This window comes from Triturus cristatus, chromosome 1_2 (genome assembly GCF_964204655.1).
Source record: "Triturus cristatus chromosome 1_2, aTriCri1.1, whole genome shotgun sequence".
Classification (NCBI taxonomy): domain Eukaryota; kingdom Metazoa; phylum Chordata; class Amphibia; order Caudata; family Salamandridae; genus Triturus; species Triturus cristatus.
This window is the reverse complement of record NC_140580.1, coordinates 784,458,768-784,483,574: the sequence shown is the minus strand read 5'-3', so window position 1 is coordinate 784,483,574 and position 24,807 is coordinate 784,458,768. Positions and strand designations below refer to the sequence as shown.

At 42.6% G+C, this 24,807-nt stretch overlaps 1 protein-coding gene across 31 annotated transcripts in view; it reads right to left on the bottom strand.

Annotated features, from left to right (window-relative positions):
• Nucleotides 1-24,807, bottom strand: part of ANK3 (ankyrin 3) — a 1,906,984-nt gene that overhangs the window by 576,526 nt on the left and 1,305,651 nt on the right. For 21 of the 31 annotated variants that reach the window (XM_085608799.1, XM_085608801.1, XM_085608809.1 and 18 more), the window contains 4 exons: nucleotides 20,436-20,621; nucleotides 16,307-16,330; nucleotides 13,861-13,959; nucleotides 4,623-4,721 (listed from right to left, as the gene is read on the bottom strand). In XM_085608799.1, coding sequence (XP_085464925.1) covers nucleotides 4,623-4,721; nucleotides 13,861-13,959; nucleotides 16,307-16,330; nucleotides 20,436-20,621 — 408 coding nt within the window. The remainder of the gene's footprint in view (nucleotides 1-4,622; nucleotides 4,722-13,860; nucleotides 13,960-16,306; nucleotides 16,331-20,435; nucleotides 20,622-24,807) is intronic. The other 10 variants (XM_085608804.1, XM_085608807.1, XM_085608818.1 and 7 more) reach the window with 1 other exon arrangement.

Sequence of the window (24,807 nt, the reverse complement as noted above, 5' to 3'; positions counted from 1 at the left end):
AGTTTGCGCTGAACTGTTCCTATTGTAGTAGGATCAAAACTGATTTGTATTTGGGTGGTCTCTGTGTAGAGTGGAACAAGGGGCAAAAAACTATTGTCTGAAATGCAGCATGAGTAGGTGAGACTAAGTCAAGCATCTCTTTCACCACTTTGTTGTTTTTTAATATTGGCAATGGACACTGCATAATTCATTAAACACAAAGCGGATTTATACAGTCCAAATAGTTGGGCATTTGTGAAGTCATACTTAGAAAGCAACGAAAAAAGGATTGGATGACTAGATGGATGGGTTCATGAATGCATGCATGCACAATATAACCTGATTTGGCAGGCTGGTTTGCATGGGCACATTTATTTAGCTGTGTTGGAGCGGGGTGGATGAGTCGATAACTTGGTTGTGGATAGATGGATCGTAGATTAATGGATGGATATTCTTGAATAGTAAACATAGTGAGCTGAATCAGCTCAAACAGCCACAAAATGCATGCTAAGCGGTGCCGTAGCGATTACAATATCCCTTTTTGCTGGTCGTTCTGCAGTGGTCAAACGGCAGGCAGGAATGGATTTGGGGGCCCGTAGTGAGCCCCCCATCACCCTGTGCCAGGGACATAGGCACTGGAGGCACATATTCCTACACCATGTGGTAGTACATGGATATGCCTGGGGTGTCTGTTTGGTCGTGCGGTGGGTGCTGCAGAGCGCAGTACCCGCCGCAATACTAAACATGAGCAATGCGACCATCACGGTGGCAGTCGCATCGTAATTAGCCCTGTGGGACCGCCGCCTTGTAGGCAGGCGGTCCCAAATACGATATGATAGCGAATGGACTGAAGTCCATCCGCCATTGTAATGACCCCCTAAGTCTCCTAAAAATTCTCAAGTCTGCAACGTAAACACCAAACAAGGAGAAAACTTTTTCATCACGTGCTTTTCTAATGTCTCTTCAGATGTGGTTGAACTTGTTTAATTTCTGGAGAGAGCAAGATAAATAAGCATTTATTTAGATGCCGAAGACTTTGGCATGATAAACACTGCAGAGTAATGTAATTTACCAATTTCTGTTTGTTAGGATTTGGATTTTAAAAATGCTGCTTGGTATCAGAAGATACTGATTTTTATACGTATGGTGGTTTTCTTTGAATAAATGAGTAGGAGATGGGTGCTGGTTAGTAATGAAACTGCATTCAGAACCTTTAACTTTATCCTGAGTTGCCGTATTTGTGAGCTTGTTGTATCAGGAGGTTAAAGTCTTGGGTCAGATGTCACAAAGTGCAACCAATATATACGTGTGGCCAGTTTGGAGTTTTGCAAACCAACTTATGTACTTATATGCTGGTTGACAAAATTCTGAATTACAGGGGGTTGCAATCTGAGATACTTCATCAATATGCTTGAGGAAGGACGCAAATTGCAACTAACTCAATTTGGTGGCCGTCACAGAGAAGATGGGCTGCTAGGGTTAGTAGACCACACTGTCTGTATGTGCTTTTTAAATAAGTATATTTTATTCTAAATGCAACCTTTTTACTAAAAGTAAAAAGGGGGCCGCACTTAAAAAAAGTTTTCAACTTTTAGAATGTTTACGAATAGACAGTGGTCACTAGACCACTGCCTGCTCCCCAACAAACATTTTTTTTACATTCACAAATGAGACAGGAGGCCTTTTCTCTTTTGCAAATGGTTTATAACCCCATGTTGGGAGTCAATCAAAGTTCAATGTTTTTTGTGAGTGGATTTCGGTCACAAAACAGTGATATATACATTAGATAATTGCTAATTGAAATGAATGCAATAAACACGCCCCTTCCAAACTGCAATTTGTTATGCAATTGGGTAAACTGTTACCGAACTGCAAGATGGATTCAGTACATTGCAAAAAGCCGTTTGGTGGTCGCAAACCCTTTGTACACCTGGTCCCTTGTGTCTTTTTTTATGGCTGATGATGAGAATGATGAAGTAACTACAATGGTTGAAAATGTACTGCAGATTTTCTGGGTTTGAGTTGCTCCGAGCGCGGGCCTAACTCTCGCTGCTAAGGAAATTGTGAGCGTGAAATATTTTATTAGAAAATAGGGCTTGGTTTAGTTAGCATAACTAAGTTAGGATAAAGATCTCGATTCGCTCTTTCCTGCTCATCGACTCTCCTTAATTATTTAGCGGTGAAGCTTCAACAATATGAAAGTGCAAGTTCAGGCAGCTTTAAATCTATTGGTCTTTGATTCGGCCAGGTCAAGTGAAATTCTAGAGGACCATAAGAAAGGGATCAGAGAGATGTCTTGGTCTTTGAGATTGGCTCAGAATATTAACAATGTTAATATTAACATTTTGGCTCGCTGTGTATTTGGGGGCAGTGTTCTGCAGAGTTAGAATTAACAATGAAAAGTTATTAATGTCTTACGAAGGCTTACGTTAAAATGTCATATGTGATTTTGTAAGTTAAACGGTAATGAAGGCAGCACAAAAAGATGCTCTTTTCAAAAATGATAATACATATGTTTAAGCTGACTGTTTATGTGTAAACCCTAAAGACAAATACAGATTGACAGTACTGATCCGGGTAAGTGTAATTTACCATGAATTAAGAAACCTAAACCAATAAATTGTTTCTTGTTCACACTCAATTTGTAGCAATAAATTATAGGTAGCAAGAAAGTAGGGCTTAGACTCTCTTTGTGATTATACAGACTTCTTTTTAGGTCTCTCTTGACACAAGTGCTGTCTGAAAGACACACACACACAGTGAGCTTAGGCTCCAGTTAGAGAAGTATTAACTCTCTCACCACATGCTCAGTTGTGGCCGGCAGGGGCTGGAGGTGTGGGCATGTTCTCCATGCAGGTGCAGCCTGCATGGAGAAGTATTAAGTGTGCAGGACTTGTTTGGGCTGACCAAATAGTCATTGCGTACTCAGGAGTGGGCAAACCATCCCTTCCTACCCGGCTTCGTAAGCACCCGCAAAAGTTATTACCATTTTATGGTTTTTGCTTCTCGTACTGTGAGAAAGCAGTGGGGAGACGCTCCTCCGCCATAGCGGAGGAGCCGCCACTGCACATGCTACTTGTGGTTTAGCGTATCGTATTTCCTTCATTGGAATGTTTGCACAATAATGCATCGGGACAATTCCACATATGTAAAATACACTTAGTTATCACACTCTCACGCTTTTATCTCATACTTGCTATGGATGCAGAAAGCAATCATTAAAAAAAAAAAACACATTTTGAGAGCACTCAAGTGTGAGACTGGCTTTGCGAAGGCCACCTAAATTGTTTTTTTCCCCCACAAAGGTCTGTGTCTCTTTATGTTATAATCCCCAACATTACAACCCCACTACTACCAAACTTAAAACGATTATTACTACCACAGTTACCAGCACCTCCATCACTACCGGTATTACCATCACCATTATCAATGTGTTTATCGACACATTTACTACCATCACCACCCTTATCCCGAGCATCATTACCCCTAAAATCATAGTTACAACTTCATCACCGTCATTACCCACAACCACCATTATCACCAATACAGCCACCATCGCCACTTCTATCAGGACATTCACCAAAGCCTAAAGGACTTGGATTTAATGAGCTAACACATGCAAATACAGGCATGAACAAATGTTGTTTGCAGCTCATTAAAGCTTGTATAATTCAAGTAGTTGGATGGGGCACACATTTCCTAAAAATCACATTATTAACTAACATAATAGTAAAATGAGCAAATTATAGTTTATTTTTATTCTCTTTACAGTGTTGGGGTTGTTTAAAAACAAATCGCACTAACAGATATGGCTTTTGGCGCCAGCTTTTTCTATGGTTTATTACCGGCAAAATAAACACAAACTAAAAGCCGCCACACGATGTCGCTGATGCTCCAAGAAGAATTTCCCTCAGCACCCTGCAATGCCGTTTATGCAGGAGGACCATGTATAATGTCGTAGGTGATTTTAACGCAGTAAAGTAGGTAGCTGTACGTGCGATCCTTAGTGTGTGGTTGAGCGGAAATTAAAGAGCAAAACAGGCGCTTTCAATGTTTTTTCCTGTTTGAGGTTTCGTTTATGGATTCGGCTACCACTCTTCCTTAAGCCTTGGGGAAAACATGGGTACGTCAAACGCCACGCAATATGCACGAATATGCCCCCACCCGACCAATTCCCGACGGTTCATCCCCAGCTAGCTCTAGTGTCAGTCTGTGCGATAACCCCCGCGAGCACTACTATCGCCACCGGCTTACGGCGCCCAAATTGCCTCACCATAAATAGCTCAATCTTTTCAATTAAAAACAGTCACGCAGCAATTGCTTGCTCTTCTGCGCCGCCAAACGACGTGGCTAACGACAGCCAGAGGGTCGTGATGGCGGCCATTTTAACCTTCTTATCCTAGTCACGAACATCACAAAATAAATCTGCTAATGGCAGTCGAACGCTTTTTCTGAATTCACTGTAAATTATGGCAAACTTGTCAGCTAGGAAAATATTTTGATTTGTGGTTTAGAGGGAATACGCTAAACCTGAGGTACTTCTCATACGTAGGTCTCGTAGAATTAAGGGTACGTTTTTAAAAAAATTTACATGATTGTTTTGGAGTAAATCATTCTGATGTCATTTCAACAGTCAAACTCACTTTTGTTCTGGCATCAATTTTGGCCCCTCTGTCCAACAGAAGCTTGACCATGTTGGCATTTCCTCTTTTTGAAGCCACATGTAAGGGAGTGATATCATTCTGCAAATGAGAAAGAAAATCATTTTTTAACGCATAAATGATCCTGTTTTCATATGGATGATAGAGCACATACGTTTTTTTCTGTACGCAGTATTACAATGTCAAAAGATTTTTATGTTGTACATGGTGATTTGAGGCATGCCATATAAAAATATAATGTATGATAGGCACAAGGGATTGCCCTGTGCCGACTGCATGGCACGCTGGGGTGCCATACAACAGAACCATGACCTATAGGAGCTGTGCATTCATCAACTGTACTAGTAGTGTACACCTATGCAGCTGTGCACACTTTTGCACAAATATAGGCCTACACAGTAAATTATTGTAACCCCCTCCACCCCCCAAGAATATGACCCCCGATAGTCTGGATGTTCTCATTTCTCACACAAGAAGGGGGAAATGTAATTATTAGTACCTTTGTCCACAATCTTTGTCTTTAATGTAAGTAGTGTAGGCATGACGGTAAACAGCCTTTACAACGAGGTTTTTACCACGGTGTGATTTTACCACACATTTTTAAGCATGCATGATTTTACAACGGATGACTTTACTATGCATTTAAGGTAAGTTGAGGAGTGTGGGGGTCTCCCCCGACAAATCCATTGTTTTTAAATTAATAAACAATGTGTGGTAATGGCATCTGTTGTAAAAACATACAGGTTGTAAAAAAATGTGTGCAAAAAAATGCGTGGTTAAGGCTTGCAACCTACTTCCCCGCATTGTTCCGTCGTGCAACCAGCACGACACGTGCACATGTTCCCGACCCCACTTGGAGCATAGGCTGCAATTGCAGAGATTTACTGATCTGCTCTGGGTAATTTCTGCATACAAATCAGGACTGCCCCATATGAATAAGTTGGTATCCTAAAAGCCAGGAGCAAAGCGATCCTTTTAGTAATATCAAAATGAAGTGAGTCAAAAGCAGATTGTACATAGAGTCATTTACTCAGACCATACAGTTTATAGAGCATGGTCTGGTTTATAAAATGAATACCTCATACATTCTTTTTTATAATTTATCGGCTGACAAATGGGTAGGTGCCATCAGAATCCAGGAATACCAATAGCTACTCATTCACAAGTCTAATCCAATTAATAAGAATATGACAAAATAGCCCAAATTACCCACACCCAATTCCGCACGTTTTGGCACCACTTAGGAGTTTTTCTGTCGTTACTGCATAAGACAATCCCCTGTGTCTGACTGTTTCTAGAACACTCAAATGTAAAAGGTATTCGCAGGACACCTCTTCTCCAAAATCACCTACAAAGAAGTAGACGGGAAGGGGATGATGCATACATGCAATTAAACCATTAGCTACTGGTAATCTCGGCTTAGTCTTCGTTTTAAACCAGGCTTTCCCTTTCTCATTCCCTTGCTCTCACATCCCTCTGCTGGTCACTGGCTCTTTGAAGTTCTGTTTGCGTGTTGCCCACTTCTAGAAAGGGAAGTATGCCTTAGGCATTTAGCAGAGCTAGATGGTCTTATAAATAACAAAGTGTGGTTTCACTTCCAAAGTATTTTCAACTAACACATCTGGATTTCGTCTTTCGCACATTGAAAACGCCTCTTTTGAGAAGATCCCTTTCCTGCCTCAACCATAGCCAGGTTGTCGTTCTGCAAATCGGTCTGCGAGGCTACAGTCGTCAGGAATCTTCTACAGCAAAAAAAATATGACTAGTCGAGTTTCTGACCAAGCAAGCACCACAATTATCGCTCTGCATGTTACTTACCAGACCTAAACACGTTGGATTCCATTGAAACTACAAAAGATTTCCTTAGAAAATTAAGTTGTAGAACTAGCAATGCCACACCCCTCTCCGTCAGAGGCGTTGCTATCAATGGTGCACCATCTGCAGTGGGGTCCAAGGACCCAATAAACTCTTATTATTGTAGATTTATTTACTACAAATGCAGCAGCCATTTTCCTTGCTTTTCCCAGGGCCCACTGCACCCTTGCTACGGCACTGTGTTATGATCTATACTGGTGGGATTGAGTGTGCACTGTGGAATCTTCTCCATGTCATGGAATGGAGTGATGCATTGTATGATGCATCACTCATTCCAAGGAGAAAGAGACAAGGATTGAACGGTTGGTGCTGCTTTACCGATCTCGCTGTATTTGCGAATAAACTACAATTTGGTCATCAAAGCGGATCAAGACCTTTATTACACTGGCGACGAGTAGACTTTGCCTGATTGGGGACAGGTAACACGGCTAAGCACCAATTCCCCTACGACGGTGACGTTCTTTCAAAATTTGGACTTTTAACGTCTCCTTTAAATCCTGTCGGAGTATCAGAGATTCAAGGGCAGCAGCGGATGATCGTGTCATTTTCTGTGAGTTACATGACGAACTTGAAAGTATTAGAAGTAACGTACCGTTACCGTTATTCCTCACGAGCTGGTCTTCGCGTGCTGCTGCCTTGTTCACGACGTCTGGAACGCATGTCCTGAAACGCACGTTCCTGCGCGCCTCGTCATTCCGTAGTGTTACCTTGGCAACGCTACAAGCGAAGTTACGGGCGAAGTGTTTTTTCAACAAACAAAACTTTAAGCTGATAAAACGTTGCTGGAGAGTGTCAACAATGAACTTTTGGGTATTTGTACTTACAATTGGCATACTGTAAGTACAATTATGTATGTGAATAAACGTTACAGAGGAGTACCCACAATGAACATTTAAGCAGTTGTGTTTATAGATGGGATTTTAAAGCAAACAAATGCACAATAAATCTTTAGACTATTTTTGAAGTGAACAGTTGCACAGTAAATTTTGACACTATCCATACCAAGCCGTTTCAACTGTTTTCAAGTGTTTTCCTTCAGTTTTACTCAATAAAAATGGCGTTAGCTTCGTCCTCTAGCATGTCACAGCCACCACCCTTTTTGTCAGAAGAGGGTGATCCCATTCTTCCCTGGAGGAGGTGGAAAAACCTTTTTGACTCCTATATAGTGGCCATTGGTGGAGAGAAGTTTTCGGCTGTCAGGAAACAAGCTATCCTTCTTCATAACTTGGGCGTGGAGGGAAGAAATACCTATGACACCATGGACATCATTCCGGTGGGTGATGGTTCTCCTGGTGATGTATATGAGATGTCTTTGATTATGCTGGAGAAGTATTTTGGTCCCCGTATCAACGTGGTTCTGGAGAGACATACATTTTTCACTAGGATCCAGGGTCCCGTGGAGCGTGTAGGCAGCTATGTGGCAGCTTTGAAAACTCTAGCGCGCACGTGTGAGTTTGGTGACCTTTCGGATTCGCTAGTGAGAGATCAATTAGTGAGGTGCACTAACAGTGTTCGAGTCCAGGAGAAACTTTTATCGAAAAATCCTTCTTTAATTGAAGCTGTGGCCATTGTGGAGGGTATGGAGAACACTTCCAAGTGGGTTAAAGAAATCAGGAAAAACAAAGAAGAAAAAGGTCAGAAACCTAGTGAGGTGCATGCCATAGAAGAGGAAGAAAACTTCGAGACTTGCAATAGTTTGGCGAAGATTTCTGTTTCTAACAATAGCAAGACTGTTGAGAAGGACACACGCATGCGTGTTTCTTCGAAGGGGGTTCAAAGCAGGGTGGAACGTGACAGTCATCCCGCTGATGGGAGTAGTAATTCTCCTGACAATGCCGCATCTACGGGTACTGAACCTAAATGTATGAGGTGTGGAAGTTTTTCACACTTCTCTAATTACCCGCATTGTTTTGCTAGGGAGGCGGTCTGTAACAAGTGTGGTGTTAAGGGGCATTATGCTAGAGTCTGCAAAGCTTCTGACAAAGTTCGTAACCCACAGAAAAATGTGGAAATAGTACGCACCATCCTTTTGAGTGTTAGAGCTGATGATGGGAAAATAGATGGCGACAGTATAATAATGCCTGAGTGTAAGATTATGGTGGATCGGTTTGATTTTTCTGTTTTGGCTGAATCAGGTTCGCCTTTCACCATGATTGGTAACAAGCAGTGGGATGAGTGTGTGGGCCTTGACAATGTGATCTTGTCGAGGCCAGATATCAATCCTGTCAGCTATGGGGGGTCCAAGATCAACGTCCTTGGTTATATTCAAGCATCTATCCAATTTAAAGACAGATGTACAATGGGTAAAGTCTATGTGGCTGAAAGAGGGGACAATTTGCTTGGAAGGAGGCATCAGCGTGACCTTGGGATCATGCTTAACCCTTGTGCTAAAGATCCTAAAGATCAAGTTATGTTGGTGGATTCTTGGGATTCAAGCTGTGAGTGCTTTGAGAAGTTCCCAGAAGTATGTTCAGACGCCCTAGGCTGTCTTAAGGGGTTTGAACATCGCATTGTCCTTAAAGAAAAAGCCAGCCCTTGTGTACACAAGGTAAGAAGGGTACCAAACATGATGGTTGAACCACTCAAGGTTGAGCTACAGAGATTGCTTAATTTGGGAGTTATTGAGGAGATCGAAGCTTCGGAGTGGCTTGCCCCCATTGTTCTTGCCCCCAAGGATGGGGGGGGGGGGGGGGCAAGTGTCAGAATGTGTGTGGACTTGAGAGGGCTGAATGAGTGGATTTGGGTGGACCGCCAACCCTTGCCCAATATAGCCGAGTCTCTTAGTGTTCTTTCTGGGGCCAACATTTTTAGCGTGTTGGATCTATCCTCGGCCTACCATCAAGTCATGTTGCATAAGGACTCAAGACATCTTACGTCTTTTGTGACACCTATAGGGGCTTACCGTTTTTTGCGAATGCCCTTTGGGTTGGCTTCTGCTGCAGCATGTTTCCAGAGGGTCATGAAGATGGTGTTAGGAAAAATACCTAATGTAATGTTCTTTCAAGATGATATCTTGGTATATGGGAAAGATGAAAGAGAACATTGTACAACCCTTTATGCGGTGTTGGGAAAGCTGAGGGATGCGGGACTCACGGTTAAGAGACAAAAGTGCCGTGTAGGAGTGAGTTCAGTGACATACTTGGGTCATGTAATCTCAGGAAATGGCATACAACCTAAGTTGGAGCTAGCGGAGAGTGTGGTGAAAGCTCCTGTTCCTCAAGATAAGGACCAGGTGAGGTCGTTTTTGGGACTCGCAGAGTTTTACTCTAAATTTATACATGGCTTTGCAAGTGTTGCTGAGCCGATCAGGGTCCTGCTTAAAAAGGGTACACAGTTTACCTGGTCTGACGAGTGTCAAAAAGCTTTTGATTGTATAAAGGCTGGAATAGGTAAAATGCCTACTCTAGGACATTTCGATGTTAATCGCAAAACCATTCTGACAACTGATGCCAGTCTTAAAGGTTTAGGGGCTGTGCTTTCACAAGTTGTGGAGGGGGAAGACAGGGCAATTGCTTTTGCCTCTAGAGCTCTTAAGGATGCAGAAGCAAACTATTCTTGTATTGAGAGAGAAGCCTTGAGTGTGTTCTGGGCTGTACAACATTTTAGATTTTACCTTTGGGGAATTCCTTTTGTGGTCCGAACGGATCATCGTCCTTTGGTGCAAGTTTTCTCGTGCAGGCATAATGAGAACATTACACCCAGGCTCAAACGCTGGAGTGAGGGTCTCCAGGAATACAACTTTGTTGTTCGGTATATAACTGGTTTGAACAACAAATCTGCGGATTGCCTTTCTCGGTTGCCAGTCGGTCAATCCTCAGATTGTAGTGAAGTTGAGTGTATATCTTGGATTGCGGAGCCTGCCTTTTCATCCGAAGAGTGGTTGGAGGGTGTAAGTAGTGACAAAGATTTTGTTTTTCTTAAAAAGTGGGTGAGTCATGGTTGGCCTGATTACAAGGACTTGGATCAAGATATGAAATCCTATTGGGCTGTGAAAGAAGAGTTGTCGTTTTGTTGTGATAACTTCATGAGAGGTGATAGAGTGATTCCTCCTAGTGTGTTCAGGGACAAAATAATCAACCTTGCTCATGAGGGACATTTGGGCAGAAGTCTGACGAAAGCCAGGGTGAGGGAAAAGTACTGGTGGCCTGGTATGGATCGGATGATTGAGGGTGTGGTTAAAGATTGTTTGTCTTGTGCTTCCAATGACAAGTCTCACATTCCTAGCAATGCTCCTTTGTCCCCAGTTGAGGTTCCTGACAAAGTGTGGTCGAAATTAGGTCTGGACATAGTTGGGCCGTTTGAACTCTTACCTTCTTTTGAAAGGTTTGTTCTGGTCCTTGTGGACTATACCTCTAAGTGGGTGGTCACCAAATGTGTGTCAGTCGCCAATACAAGGACAGTAATAGACTTTCTTAAGGATGTATTTGTGTCTGAGGGGGTTCCTATGTTTTTAGTCACTGATAATGGGGTACAGTTCGTTTCCCATGAAATGTGCAGTTTTCTTAAAGACTTTAACATTGTCCATCAGAAGAAAGCCTTATATTCTCCTCAGGCCAATGGGTTAGCTGAAAGGATGAACAGAGTGGTCAAGGGTTGTGCTCAACGGGCCCTTGATTTGAAGATACCTTTCAGCACTGTTTTGAGAGATACTTGGTGGGCTCATCGCACCACACCGAATGCTGTTACTTTAAGGTCTCCTTTTGAAGTTTTGAGAGGGAGGAAAGCTTCTTCCAAATTAAATCCTAGTTGGCTACCTTCTAGTTTTGGGAAGGAGATGTCTGCTGAAATGAGACGAGCTAGGATTTCTGATTATCAAGACAAGTACAAGTCTAATTATGATTCCAGGATGAATGTTAAATACAAGAAATGGTGTGTTGGTGACCAAGTGCTGGTGAAGAACCCTAGACATACTTTCAAAGGTAGAACGGGTTTTCTGGGTCCCTTTACCATTGTAGCCATCAAGAAGAATGTGGTAAAGGTTAACACGGGCTGCTGGTGGAGTAGGTCTAGGTTGGTCAGACACACTGGTGGTTTCCAGAATGTGGAGAGTTCTGGACCTTCCTTGCTGGGTGGTAATCATTCAAATGGGGAGGATATGGTGGACGGAAGGGAATCCAATCAGTATCCTTCCAGGTGTAGGAGGGTGCCTGTTAAAATGAAGGACTATGTATTGTACTAATGTTATATTTAGTCTGGTACTATACTAGTGCTTACATTTATTTTGAATGTTTATTTGATGCTGTTTTCTTATTAGTTGTTCCTTATGAGGCTGTTTTATGCTTCCATAGGAATGAGTTTTATTAATATGTTATGCATTCTTTTCTTTGGGTTGGAAGGGGATGTGTTATGATTTATACTGGTGGGATTGAGTGTGCACTGTGGAATCTTCTCCATGTCATGGAATGGAGTGATGCATTGTATGATGCATCACTCATTCCAAGGAGAAAGAGACAAGGATTGAACGGTTGGTGCTGCTTTACCGATCTCGCTGTATTTGCGAATAAACTACCATTTGGTCATCAAAGCGGATCAAGACCTTTATTACACACTGCTTGCTGTCTTCTCAGTTTTAACTCTAGAGAAAGATTAATATTTCAGGAAGGTAGGAATGATCTCTGACTGTGGAGAAGTGACATGGAGTTACACTCAACTGCAACTCCCGAGTGGGCCTTTCTAAACATGAGAGGTGACATAAATCAAAGGGAGTTGATTTTTTCATTTTCTAGATACTGCTATCCTTTGCTTATTGCTTCGATTATTTTAAGAAAAAATCATTTCTGAGTCCTGCCTGCAAATAATTTGCTTCTGAATTCATTTGGCCTATGGAAAAGGTATGCCACTTGCAAATCCTTCTACCTCAACTGCACTATTTGGCCAATAACAAAATATTCCCTTTTAAAATGTAGTTATTTCCAGTCAAAAAACGTCAAGTTTGAATTCAAATGTGCGATTCTACAAGACTTTAACACATTGATCTCTTGCCACTGTGGTACCCATTTGACCAACTATTCAACGTTCAAATATTTTAAGGAGTCCAACAGCTCTAACAGGCCACAACATTCTATTCATTAAATCTAAAGGACAGTATTTGAGCAATCAAGCTTGATACGGTCTAATTATTTTTGATAAATTTGTTCTTAATGAGTTAGCCGGGGGTCACCAGGTCAGCGGAGCGGCAATGTGGGTGGCTTTTTAGTCATAGCAAGCAAATTATTTACTTTACAGACTTCTTCACAAATGTGAGAGTCGAAGGAGGACTAGGAAGAGTGCATGATGTTTACCATGAGGAAATTACAGATATTATATTTGACCATAACAACACTTCATGCACCTGATCATATAATGATCTATATAAAAAAAAGATCCGAATGAGAAAACTGGCCACACCCAAAGGGAAACTTGGGTTCAAACTTGACGTTATACAAAGCCATGGAGAAAAACTGGTAACATATTACATTTGTATCCAATAATGTGGGTGAATGACACATCTTGGGATCCTTAAGAAAACGAAGACTGTTCAAATTTGTTGTCAAATTTGTTGCAAGGGGAACATGGTGAGAATTAATTCTCTAGTTTTTAAGTACCAAAGAATTGCTGCCAGCCACAAGCTCATGACACGGGGACAACAAAAGTACATTTAGCTCTTTGTTTCAATGAAAGACCTGAATCCTGAATTTTAAACATCTGTGCGGCAGATTGTTCCGGGTAGAGAGCACTGAGAGGTTAACACACTACAGGCTTTCATCAAGGGGTAGCAGAACATTTTCTCTCCTAGGCCTGGGCCATCCAATTCTCTACCACCAGAAACCAGCCTCTGCCCTATCAGGAAAAACTTTAAATCCCACTAACTGTAGGCACCTAGTTAAGATCCGTGACGGGAGACCTCTTACTTGTAGTGTGCATAATATAAATGTCCTCATTTATTGCATAATTCATTCCTTGTTCGAGCGATTGACGTAACTACATAAAGGGGAGAATGTGGCAGAGTTTGCGAGTGATAAAGGACAGAATAAAAGAAATGGATCTCCGCACAAGTAGACATCCATATTGAGACCAAGAACTCGTTATTTGGTGATTAATATGGTTTCTTGTTAAAATGGTAGGAAATCCATGTTCATCACCTAAACAAAGATATTTTACAGGTGGAGAGTGGGATAAAAGAAATCACTTGGTTGACCCAGAACTCTCAGATGGAGAACTCCTCTACATTCTCATAAGACGTGCACTCACATCAGCAGGCGCAATACTTCTCAATAAGAACAAATATGAATACATATCATTTTCCAAACATATGGATAAACATTTCCAAGTTCATCGCTTATATAATTTCATAACCAAGCCTTACCCTTGCAGTGAAGTCCACAGCAGCACCTCGATTTAACAGCAGTGTGGCCACGTTAATGTTCCCATAGTGAGCAGCTATGTGGAGCGGAGTGAACCCACTCTGAAACAGAAGATCCACAGACATGTCAATGACAGTAAACGTCAGGCGGACGCGAGATGCGCACTCCACAACACAAACAGAACTGACATAGTTAGCAAGCTTCTGCTCTAAGGCGGTGTTACATTATACTTCTCATTCGCAGAATAATCAGAAAAAAGTCAGGAAATGTCAAAATAATTTGTAAGCAGACTATGTGAGGATGTAAGATATTACTGGGAGAGCGGGCGAACGGTTGCTATTAATGTGGCATCACTATGCCAGCGATCGTCACTCTGTGCAATCATAATTAATACAACATGCATTAGTTTGGCCACTTCAGCAAAACTGACAGAGATGCTAAGTGTCAAAAACAGTAGACTACAGTTCAAACTGGACACATGCTTTCAGGAAACCACCATTGAGGAGGAACACCCACTAAATATGAAAACCAAAAAATTACAAGACTGCCCAACCGGCATGACTTCCGCAGCCCAGAGGCTGAAACACCCAAGCACTAAGGGAGAACAAAAATATTGTGAGGCCAAAATATGGAGGACCAAAATATCGAGAATGTAAGTGCATATAAGTAATTTAAGTATAGATTTACTATCCTCGGCTCCGCATCTACATACCTAAATGTGTATATGTATATATATATATATATATATATATATATATATATATATATATATATATATATATATACACATATATATAGATATACACACAAGGTACACATATGTAGAGTTAAGTATAGGAAACCTATGCTTACCTATATAAACTACCTAAACCCCATAAGGCAAGGGGTGCGACTACTACCCTCTCAGATGTATCCAGTGACATAGTGTGGCCACTGAGTGACATCAGTAATACAGGGTGCCAGGGATTGGTGGGGTGTGTCACTAAAAATTCCCTGCATGATGTCTCTGGTCCTTCCAGCCCGAGAGGTCCCACACCTCCCCAGGGTGTCAGCAGGGGGTGTTATTAGCTCTGCCTGAGTGGGTTTCAATGCCACTAGGCTCCCATGTGCCTCAAACTTTGCAGGGGAAGTTTGTGTTTACCTCAAGCATTGTAGCTACAGGCCCTAGGGAGGACGTGCGGGTGGCTTAGGGTGTTTTTCATTATTTAGTGGGTGCTCATCTTTAATAATGGCTTTTTTTCTCTCATTCTCAGAGTAAAAGAACATTCTTGGTAAGCTACTCCTTCCATTGATTTTTTTTAAGAGGATGAAATAAGTAGTGTACACTCCTCCAAGACACACTAAAGGTCTGAAGCTGCACCAGCAACAAAAGTGCTTTCCAGTGATGGATGTCATAGTGGGGCACTTGGCATTAAGAGAGTACTGCACACATATCTGATGGGAAAGAATGTGTTGGCAGCTTGGAGAAGTGAATTTAGGGTCTGATTAAAGCACTGTTTTTTTTTTATTTCAATTGACGGCAAGAACAATACGTCATCTACTTATGCAAGGTACTTTGCATTGATCAGACATTATACATGCCAGATGAATGGCTGGAGTTGCTGAAACTTCAGGCATGCACAATTAATTATTCTTCAAACACTCTTGTCTGAAGATGAAATGCAAGACAGGAACCCCCTTTTGGCATCCTAAAATGTGAATGCAAATGGAAGCCGCAGCTTCAAAGCCCATTTCTAAATCATTGATGGGATTTCTTTGAAGGATACGCCATATAGCGAGAGTCTTCCATTCGCACCAGTCACACTTGCTTATATTCTGACAGATGCTCGCAGTTTGCAGAACCGTGCCTAATTAGAACGCTTCACTGCTCGCGCCCCTAAAACTTTATTTCTGCGTTTACCCTGGTCTGGCGATCAAAAATGCTCACAACATGCAGCAGTTCACTCTGTTCACAAACCTGAACACCTTGGGGTCACCTGTTTTGGATGCATTTACAAATTATTCAGGATGCCTTGCAGCCATGCCAGCTTCAAGGGACCCTTTCAGGATGGTGCACAAAGACACTGTGCTGAAGTACCACTCTCAAGGTCATTTCTTTGCTGTTATGCAAGAAGCCCACATCATTAGTCCTGGATGCACAGTGTCTCAGGGTTGTCTGCAGCTCTCGTGTACTAGAACTTACAAAAGTATTATCTTCTGTGGCTCTCTTTGTCTGCAGTAAGTACTTTCTAACAATGCTTGAGGTTACTTTTTTTGGTTACCCTAGTTTCAGCTGCAGAAAGCCCTGGTGAAACCACTCTGGCCTGACCTAGCACATGCTACCTGTGTATCTAAAGCAGAGGGCTATCCTAAGGACAAGGCAAAGCAGAGGAGGTGGGAAGGGAATGATGCAGCAGCACTAGGCCGTGAGAGCGTGGGGTGGCACACGGTGCAGATACAGACATATACCTCTGTCGTTCTATTCACCATCATCTAGGTTTACACAGTTGGAGGCAAAAGGGGGGAAAAAGGTTTGGTTAGTTTATCACTGATGGCATGGGCGCAGAAAGCTTCATGGAGATAAGTGGAATATGACATGAATGATATGGGAAAAGCAAAACAGGCACAAGAAAGAAGATATTTTGAGAGGCCTTAAAACACATTTTCCACTAAAATTTCATAACGATACTACTGAATAGGAAACATTGTGCCAGGAAAATCCAGCGTTTAGTCATGTGATTCCAAACATCTACAGATGTTTACTCTTATTGAGATTATGCTATTATACTCAATGAATTGAAGATTTCTCATGTTTAACAGATAAATCAAACAGAGAGCACTCTTTGGTATTACCTTTACCATATAAAACAGTAATTACCATTTTCAAGCCTCTAAAAGTAACCAATCCCAGATCTCCTTGAAGGGATTAAACCAACTTTGGTCATTGAGATGCTACATAAACAGCTTAAACAGGCTTTCCCACAAACTGCTGGGATAGCCTTATTGACTTTTGTGGTTCTTGTGCATTTCCCCACGCTCAGACGCTGTTCCCAAAGGTGCAACAGAAGTGTCACAAGCCCCATTGGCAATTTGGTCAAACAAATAAGGTTTAAAATGCAGCCCGCTCTATTATCAAAAGAAGCTTAAGCCATTCCCCAGTGGAAGCCTACATACCCAGTAGGCAATCAAACCCGCCAGCATTTCTCCTTTAAATATATGTAGAGGGCCTGACTTAGCTTACACAACTAGAGTAACATGGATAAGCAACAAGCGTAAAGAGTGGCAGACGTTAAAAAGAAATGCAAGAGATAGGTTTTGGAACTTCAAAGAGTTCAAATCATATCATATTTATGAGTTTCTTCATGAATCAAAAATTGGACAATTTCTGGTGCCAGTATCTTGGTGCCACCAAGATCAGACAAAATCAAGTTTAAGGTAGTGTGCTGCTTTCAAGCCAGGTCAGTTGGTAGTAGTGCAACCAACTGGGTGACTTCAAAGCATGATGGCACTAGAATTTGTGGGAAAAGCGGTACAATAAATTAATCATCAATCATGCTCTCACCTCTTACAATCGTTGCAAACTGAAAAAAGCCATGGTTTTGTCTTGAAATCACAAAAATACAAAATTTCAGGTTGTACTATTTAAGGCTGTCATTATTCTTGACAACTGGCTAGGGGTCACAGGAAACGAAAGAAAACATTATGGTCCAGCAGAAGTGGTAGGCGTATTAACTCCAGTACTATTCACACGAGTACCAGCAACAGTCCTCTCTTTCTGTCTCTGAGCTTAAGCAGTAAACACAGAACCTCTTAAAATGACATAACAAAAATATAATTTCATTTTTTTTTTTTTTTTTTAGCAAAAGTGGTGGTCTCGTTCAATCAACCAAATACTTTTTTCGTTACCATTTTATGAAGACTTTGGGCCTCACTTTTACTTTACTTTGATCTGGCAATTTGCAAGTCTATATTGCATGCGGAAATCAAACTAGTTCAGTTTACAATGTTCACCCACTTGCTGTGTCAATCGAAAGCGCGGGGTGCATCAGCTTCAAATGAAAACAGTATATTTATTCTGAGAAGTTTATTTATGTTGTATGAAATCCATAATGTTAATGTCCACATATTTCAGATTCCATATGTAAGAAAAGCTACTGTGCTTAGCTAGAAGCTACCACACCAACAGTGACTTGTTAATCTGCAAGTGATACACTCACTACTGCAGAAGCACAACAATGTTGGTCAGCTGCTCCTTCGTTGATTGGCCCTTGCCTTGCACCCACTTCCTAAGCCTCAGGGGCAAAGTGTGGCCCTCTGAAAGACTACCACTGAACTATAACTTGGAATCCACAGCCTTTGCAAACATGTATTTATTTTATTTATCGAGTTTTGTATAGCGTTAACTTGAACCCAAGGTATCAGAGCGCCTTACAGACATTCCTTCCACAGTCTGACGACTTCCTGAGACCTTGGGCGGATTCCAAAAATCCACCAAACGTCTCTTATATGTATACAGAGTGAATTGTGTCCTGACAACCCCAGGTTTGTGACAAGAACTAAAGCATCCTCACAATTATGATGATAACGCTGATGAGTTCTTTTGTTAAACATTGTTCTGAATGCAAAAAGGGGCAGATGGCTAAGCACAACTAGCATATTATAGCCTTAGAGCCCGACCTAGCTCCAGCGTCAAACAAGGGAGCGGGCCTTTAATGGCCTTTAGAACCCGCTAGGAGGGCTCCAAGGCTATTAGAACATTCCACCCCTAGAGGGAAGAATGTTCCAATTACTCAAAACAAAGGCCTCTCGGAGCCCGAGAGGGTTTAAATCTCCTCGGGCTCCCTGAGGCCTTTGTTCACAGCAGCAGCTGTGAACAAAAACAACATTGGAATATTGCTCTGCGGGCTTCTGCCGGCCAGTAGAAGCCGGGAGCACTCCATTGCATTCAATGGAGCGCTCCACATTCAGATGTTCTAATATAGCCTTATAGCCCGCCGTAGCGGGCTATACCGGCTATTAAAGGCCCGCTGCAGCGTTAAAGGCCCGAGCCGAAGGCGAGGGACTTTAACAAAAGCAGCTGGACTTTAATAGCGGTATAGCCCTGCTACGAAGGGCTATAAGGCTATTAGAACATTCTGCCACTAGAGGGCAGAATGTTCTAACAAATGAAACAAAGGCTTCTCGAAGCTCGAGGGGATTTAAATCCCCTCGAACTTCGAGAGGCTTTTGTAAAACATTAGAATGTTGCTCTGCGGGCCTTTACCGGCCCGTAGAAGCATGGAGCACTCCATTGTCTACAATGGAGTGTTCCACATTCCAATGTTCTAATAATGGTTTTAATACCTGCTTCCTAGTCCATGGGTGTCATTTCACTGGGCTACACCATAACTGCTTTACATAAGACACCGGCTCACAAACTCAGGTGGCTGAAACTATCCTGCAGAGAGCGTGGTGAGAAAGCACTGCCTACAGGCTGGCAGGCATCCATCCGTACTTTTTCCCTTTGATCACTGCTCTTCCCTCTTATTTAGGCTAGGGTATTGATATTATGCAAGAAACTATAATGCCTGCTAGAAGACTCTTATATGAATGATGATTAAACGAGGTTTACAGATGTCAAACTCAAAATGCATTTGTTTGACCACAATGTGACATCATTTAGGCATGTATTCCTTGCATCATGGATGGCCATGCAGCTAAAGGGAGACCGGACGTTAAACGCGCAAAGACCATTTTATTGAAAATAAGTTACAAAAACAACAACTTGTTCTACTTTTGAAAGTTTTAAGATTTTCACCTAAACTAGTCATCAAATACAGTTATTTTGACTTTTAATCATATCAAACGCAGTCCTACCCTCATCACCGCTTTTCAGTCGACAACGGATAGGCATGTCTCGGACAATCTGATCCCAACTAGAAGCAGGTTGTCTATTTAGGATTGAGAGTAACCTACTTTTTAATCTTGTTTATATGTATGTAGCGTCTTTTCGCCATCACAGTGATTAAATCCAGAAACTGAAACAAGATCCCCTTGCTTTCAAAGTTTTAGCAAGAAAGGTGGGCACATTTAAGCAGCCAGAACCAACCTGTTTTTTTTCTTACCATTTTATGAAAACAGAGGGTTGTCTTATCCTCATTTTATTTTGATTTGTCAGTTTGCTGGTCTATACTTTATGCGGCAATCACACTAATTTCAATTGCAACGGTCTTGAACTTACCTCTTTTTGGAACGATGAAACGCAACAAAGGGGGGGATTTCAATTACTAACATCCAGAGTCAAAAGGCTTCAGAGTTCATTTTTAACAGGCCTTTCTGCACAACATGCATGTTCTTCTGACGGCCAAGGAACCTCAAGAGGTCCCTCTTTTGTCAAATACAAACTTTATTTATGTAAGGCCTAATGCAACTTTTCTGTTTTTTGGCACGCTGTCAAGGTCTTTTCGTAATGACTAATTCATGCCTTCCTTTTCAACTTACCGTAACGAAATGACAGGCCTTTTAATAAGTAATGTACCTTTCAGAGGAGCATGCATGCTTGCTAAAGCACTGCGGCATCCTGCCGAGCCCAGCAGCTCTGCTAAAAGACATCACCAACCTTCGACTCTACATCTGCGTTGTGGTCGTTCTGCAGAAGCAGAGCGGCGGCCTTGGTGTCGTCCTTCCGTGCTGCGATGTGAAGGGCTGGAAGCCGGACTTTCCCCTTTGTATCATTCTCCAGCAAGAGGGACACCACCTGATCATGGCCTTGCTGAAGGGCGACCGCCAGTGGTGTGAATCCATCCTGCAAAAAACACATACAGATTTCAGTGTTAATTTCAGTGTCGGACTCTACCTCCCACGACACACCCAAGGTCTTTATTGATACAACGCCTTTGACATGAAAGCCACGATAGGACATCTCAAGCAATGAACCAGCGTGGTTGATAGTTACATGGTTGGTACCAGTGCTTAATTTGTAAAAAAAAAAAACAAGTGCCAGGGCCTATGTCAGGAGGCCACTACACCTTACGCCACCCATGCCCCTGTCAGCACTGCCAGTGATAGTACCTACACAACTACTAACCATTGCACTCCTACGAGCCTGACTATTCAGATTATTCCAGGCCCCAAAGCAGTAGGAATGGCTTAGGCCAGTGATACTCAAAGTACAGCCCGGGGGCCGCTTGCGGCCCTCTTGACCTTTACATGCGGCCCAGGGCCCGACTAAGAACCAAAACCAGCCCTGGCAAACTGCTCGGCCGCCCCTCCTGTGGGGTGCGGGGGGGGGTGCGATCGAGCCTATTTGCTAGGGCCTGTTTCGGCCGATTTTGTTACAGGGGCCGATATTGCCAGCCCGGTAACAAAAACAGCCACCATCCTGACGGCCCACCGGGGAAATGCCCGGTGCCCACTATGGCCAGTCCGGCCCTGATGTGACCCCCTTCGTGAACAGCAGCATGGACTGCTGTTTAGTTGCTGAGCACTAATATTCAGAAAAAAATGTTAAATAAACGAACAAGCATTTATTAACATGCAAATAATAGCTTGCCATTTATTTAAACATTTCTTAGACCTCCTCACACAATACATGACCCACCCAGACCCCCTACCACTATCCTGCTGGCATCAGTGTGGCCCTGTACTTTACGGCCCCTAGGCAAATGTTTGCAAGTACCCATGGCTTAGGCGGTAGGTATTTTTAATATAAATTGAATTAATAAGCAACTGTTATTCTTCTCATCGCTAAATTAGACAAACAGTGCCATCATGTGGCAGACTGTCACAGGTACCAGTGTTGACAATTAAATGTCGGTGCCAAGCACCAGAAACCACTAGCTGAAATTAAGCACTGGGTTCGTAGCCTACTACATACATATTTCTGTTTCAAGATCAGGCAATATGTTTAATGTTCAGGCAATTCAATAAATTTAAATACATCAGAAAATACAGAGTTTTGTTCAGGGTTGGCCGTCTCTACACTGCAGATCTGATGGTCAACCACCATCCTTAAGCAGAAACTTGTTGTATCAAACTCCATCGTCAACACACACAGGTCAGGCCATCGCATCAGCCGTTTTTTTACTGCTGTCTGCCTTGGTTCAATAAGAAAATAAAGGTACACTAAATAACATTTGTGCATAAGCAATATTAGTATTAATATTATTTAAGAGGAACTTTTAGACAAACTGGCATAAAAAATGTATACAATGAAAAATTTGGATAGTTCATGAAATAACTAATTTCTGCGTCATGTCTTTTAAAGAATGGGGTAATTATGATTTTATTTTCTTTTAAACAGTTGAATATGGCAACTGCGGAGGCTGCTGAGGTCGGCGGACCTGGCTAAAACGGAGGTGCCTGTGGTCAAACGTGTCCGGACGGGAGGTCGCTCCTTCCAGTACGTGACAGCCTGCCTGTGGAACGAGCTCCCACTTTCCCTTCGGAAGGCGAATAATCTTCAGGCTTTCAGAAAGGAGATGAAAACTCTGCTTTTTACTAAGTAACCTAGTGTGACGGTAGTAGGTCTTTCCCTTTGGTTTCGTGTTTCTCTGGGTCACCTTGCCAAAGCGCCGGGACACCCTTTCGGGGTAGCCGTGCGCTCAAAAAGTGCGGAGTAACATAACATAACATAACAAAAGAAGAATAAGTCAAGATTGCACACAGAATGAATTAAAGTAGTGATGGAACTGAGCAAGAGGTGGTGAGCAACCAAATCAATTTGAAGAGTGGAAAGGGGGAATCGAAACTTGGGGAATCCTCCATGTTAGTGGTGCACTTGTGAGAGAATCTTTTTCCAACAGGCTTAAAAAGTGGGAGAACAGAGATAACAACAAACCCAAAAGAGTTGAAGCCAAGATTGGGAGTGGCAAAGGCGGGAACTCGAAACTTGAGGACACCAGTTGGCTGGTGGCAGACTGAAGGACAAAGATGCTTTTAAAGAGACAGTGGACGAGAGATCAGAACAAAATCAATACAGAGCAATGTGGCTATCTCATGACAACTCAGTGGAAAGGAGTAATGTGAATGACAATCTAAAGTTAAGAGAGAGTTAAAAACAGAGAAGGGGTGGGCGTCATTTAGAGTTTTTAAAGAAGAACTTAGTTAACCGCAGATAATAATATGCGATTTAGAGTGGCACCTTCAATGTGAATGAGATAAGAGAGAACAGCAGAGTTGAGATTGTGATTACAAATTAACTTTGTTGCGATTGGTCACTCTGATTACTGAAATTAACAAGCAGAAACAAGAATTCAAAGGAGCAAGGATACGGGAGCAGGGTGTCTTTAATTGAATATGACATAAAGGGCTAGAAAAAATACAGTTAAACAGAAAAACAAGATGTAAAGTTTAAAGACGCAGAGCAGAGAAAGCAAAATCATGACAGAAATTGTTGAGGGAGCTCCTACAGCAAAGTTGTCAAATAGAGTAATTGTGCCTTTCCTCACTCCCTCAATGAGTGTACCCCAACTGCAAGATCACACTCATGGCTTTGAATGCACAGTAAGGCCTAGAGGTTTATGTGAAACACTGGACTTACCCAAGGTCCAGGCAGCAGGCCGTAGGTCAACAAGGGGAACACTGGAGGAGGAGGCAAACTAAAGCAACAGAAGGTAAAGGACAGTCTGGTGCCGGGACCTTTTAAAAGGTGGTCCTGCAGGAGAAATGGGCATCTTGCTACTCTGGGGGGAGAGGAATGGGTACACAAGGGTCTACGGTGCTTAGTATGTGGAGCAGGTGACCTATAAGTTGCCCCGCAGAGCATTCAGAAGAACCTCAAAAGAGAATGATGCAGGACACACCATGAAGGCTACAATGCTCAATTTCGGTCTTTGCAAATTGTGTATAAACACTATGGACCAGGGTGTCAAGACAGTCACTACAATTGTAGGAACATGCCCTTTTAGACTGTGTAACAAACAAGACCTTTCTGTATAAGGGTGTGGAGCTTGACCTTACAGCTGTCTAGGTTTATAGTGTTTCCGGCCCAATGCAGGGCCGGTTCTAGGATATTTGGGGCCCAGGCGAAGGGAAATGTGAGAGGCCACTCTGATTAACATAAGTGACACATTCAGGGCTCCCAGGGCTACTTTGTGCAGACTCCTCCTGGGCGTGCTCCTTTCAGACACCTACAAGCACCTATCTTACAGCTAATTTTGGGCTGAAGGTGTGAGAATTGCTTGGGGGCTGAGAGTTAAAACTGTGGGGGATGCTAAAGTGCTGACAATGAGCATCCCGCAGTGTCTCTGAAAGGGCAGCTGGGCTTCTCCTTGCAACTGGTACAAGAGGAAGTGCTCCCCTCCCCTAGGCCTCCCATACCATCCCTGAGAGGGAATGGGAGGAATGTGGCCCCTCCATTAAGCCCAATTAAAAAAACACCTTTCTTTCAAATGGATCAGCAGGGGAACAAGAGGATCAGTGGTGTGTTGCACTGGTGGGGGGCCCCATGCTTGTGGGCTGAGTGCGAGGCCCTGGGCAGATGCCCACACTGCCAATGCCTAGCGCCAGCCCTAGCCCAATTATACTCGGGGCGGAAGAGACGAAGCTTATGCAGCCAGCAGATTGGTTTACTTGGCATTGCTGCATAGTCAACCTGGCACTGCGCCTCATGGCATTCACCGATTGTGTGGCTGCTCGGATAACAGATAATGTTGAGAATCCATGGCCTGAACATTCTTCCATGCCTATGTAAAAGTGATCTGTGAAAGGTATGACATTGTATTTCCACTCCTGATGGGAACTGTCAGTGCTTGGGGAGTGGGTCGATTATCATTTCACCCCAAGTGGAGGCAAGTAGTTGAAGGGATGTTGTGAGCACAGCTCGGGAGTGGTGCAGTGAAAGGTATACAGTGAATGTGGTCACACTATGAAAACATGGGCATATTTAGGGATAAATGTTTTCACATTTACAAAGTAGTCTTTAGAGAGAGATGGGAAACTTGTATATAGGAGAGTTAAAAAACACCAAAATGCTTCTTTGTACATTTTTT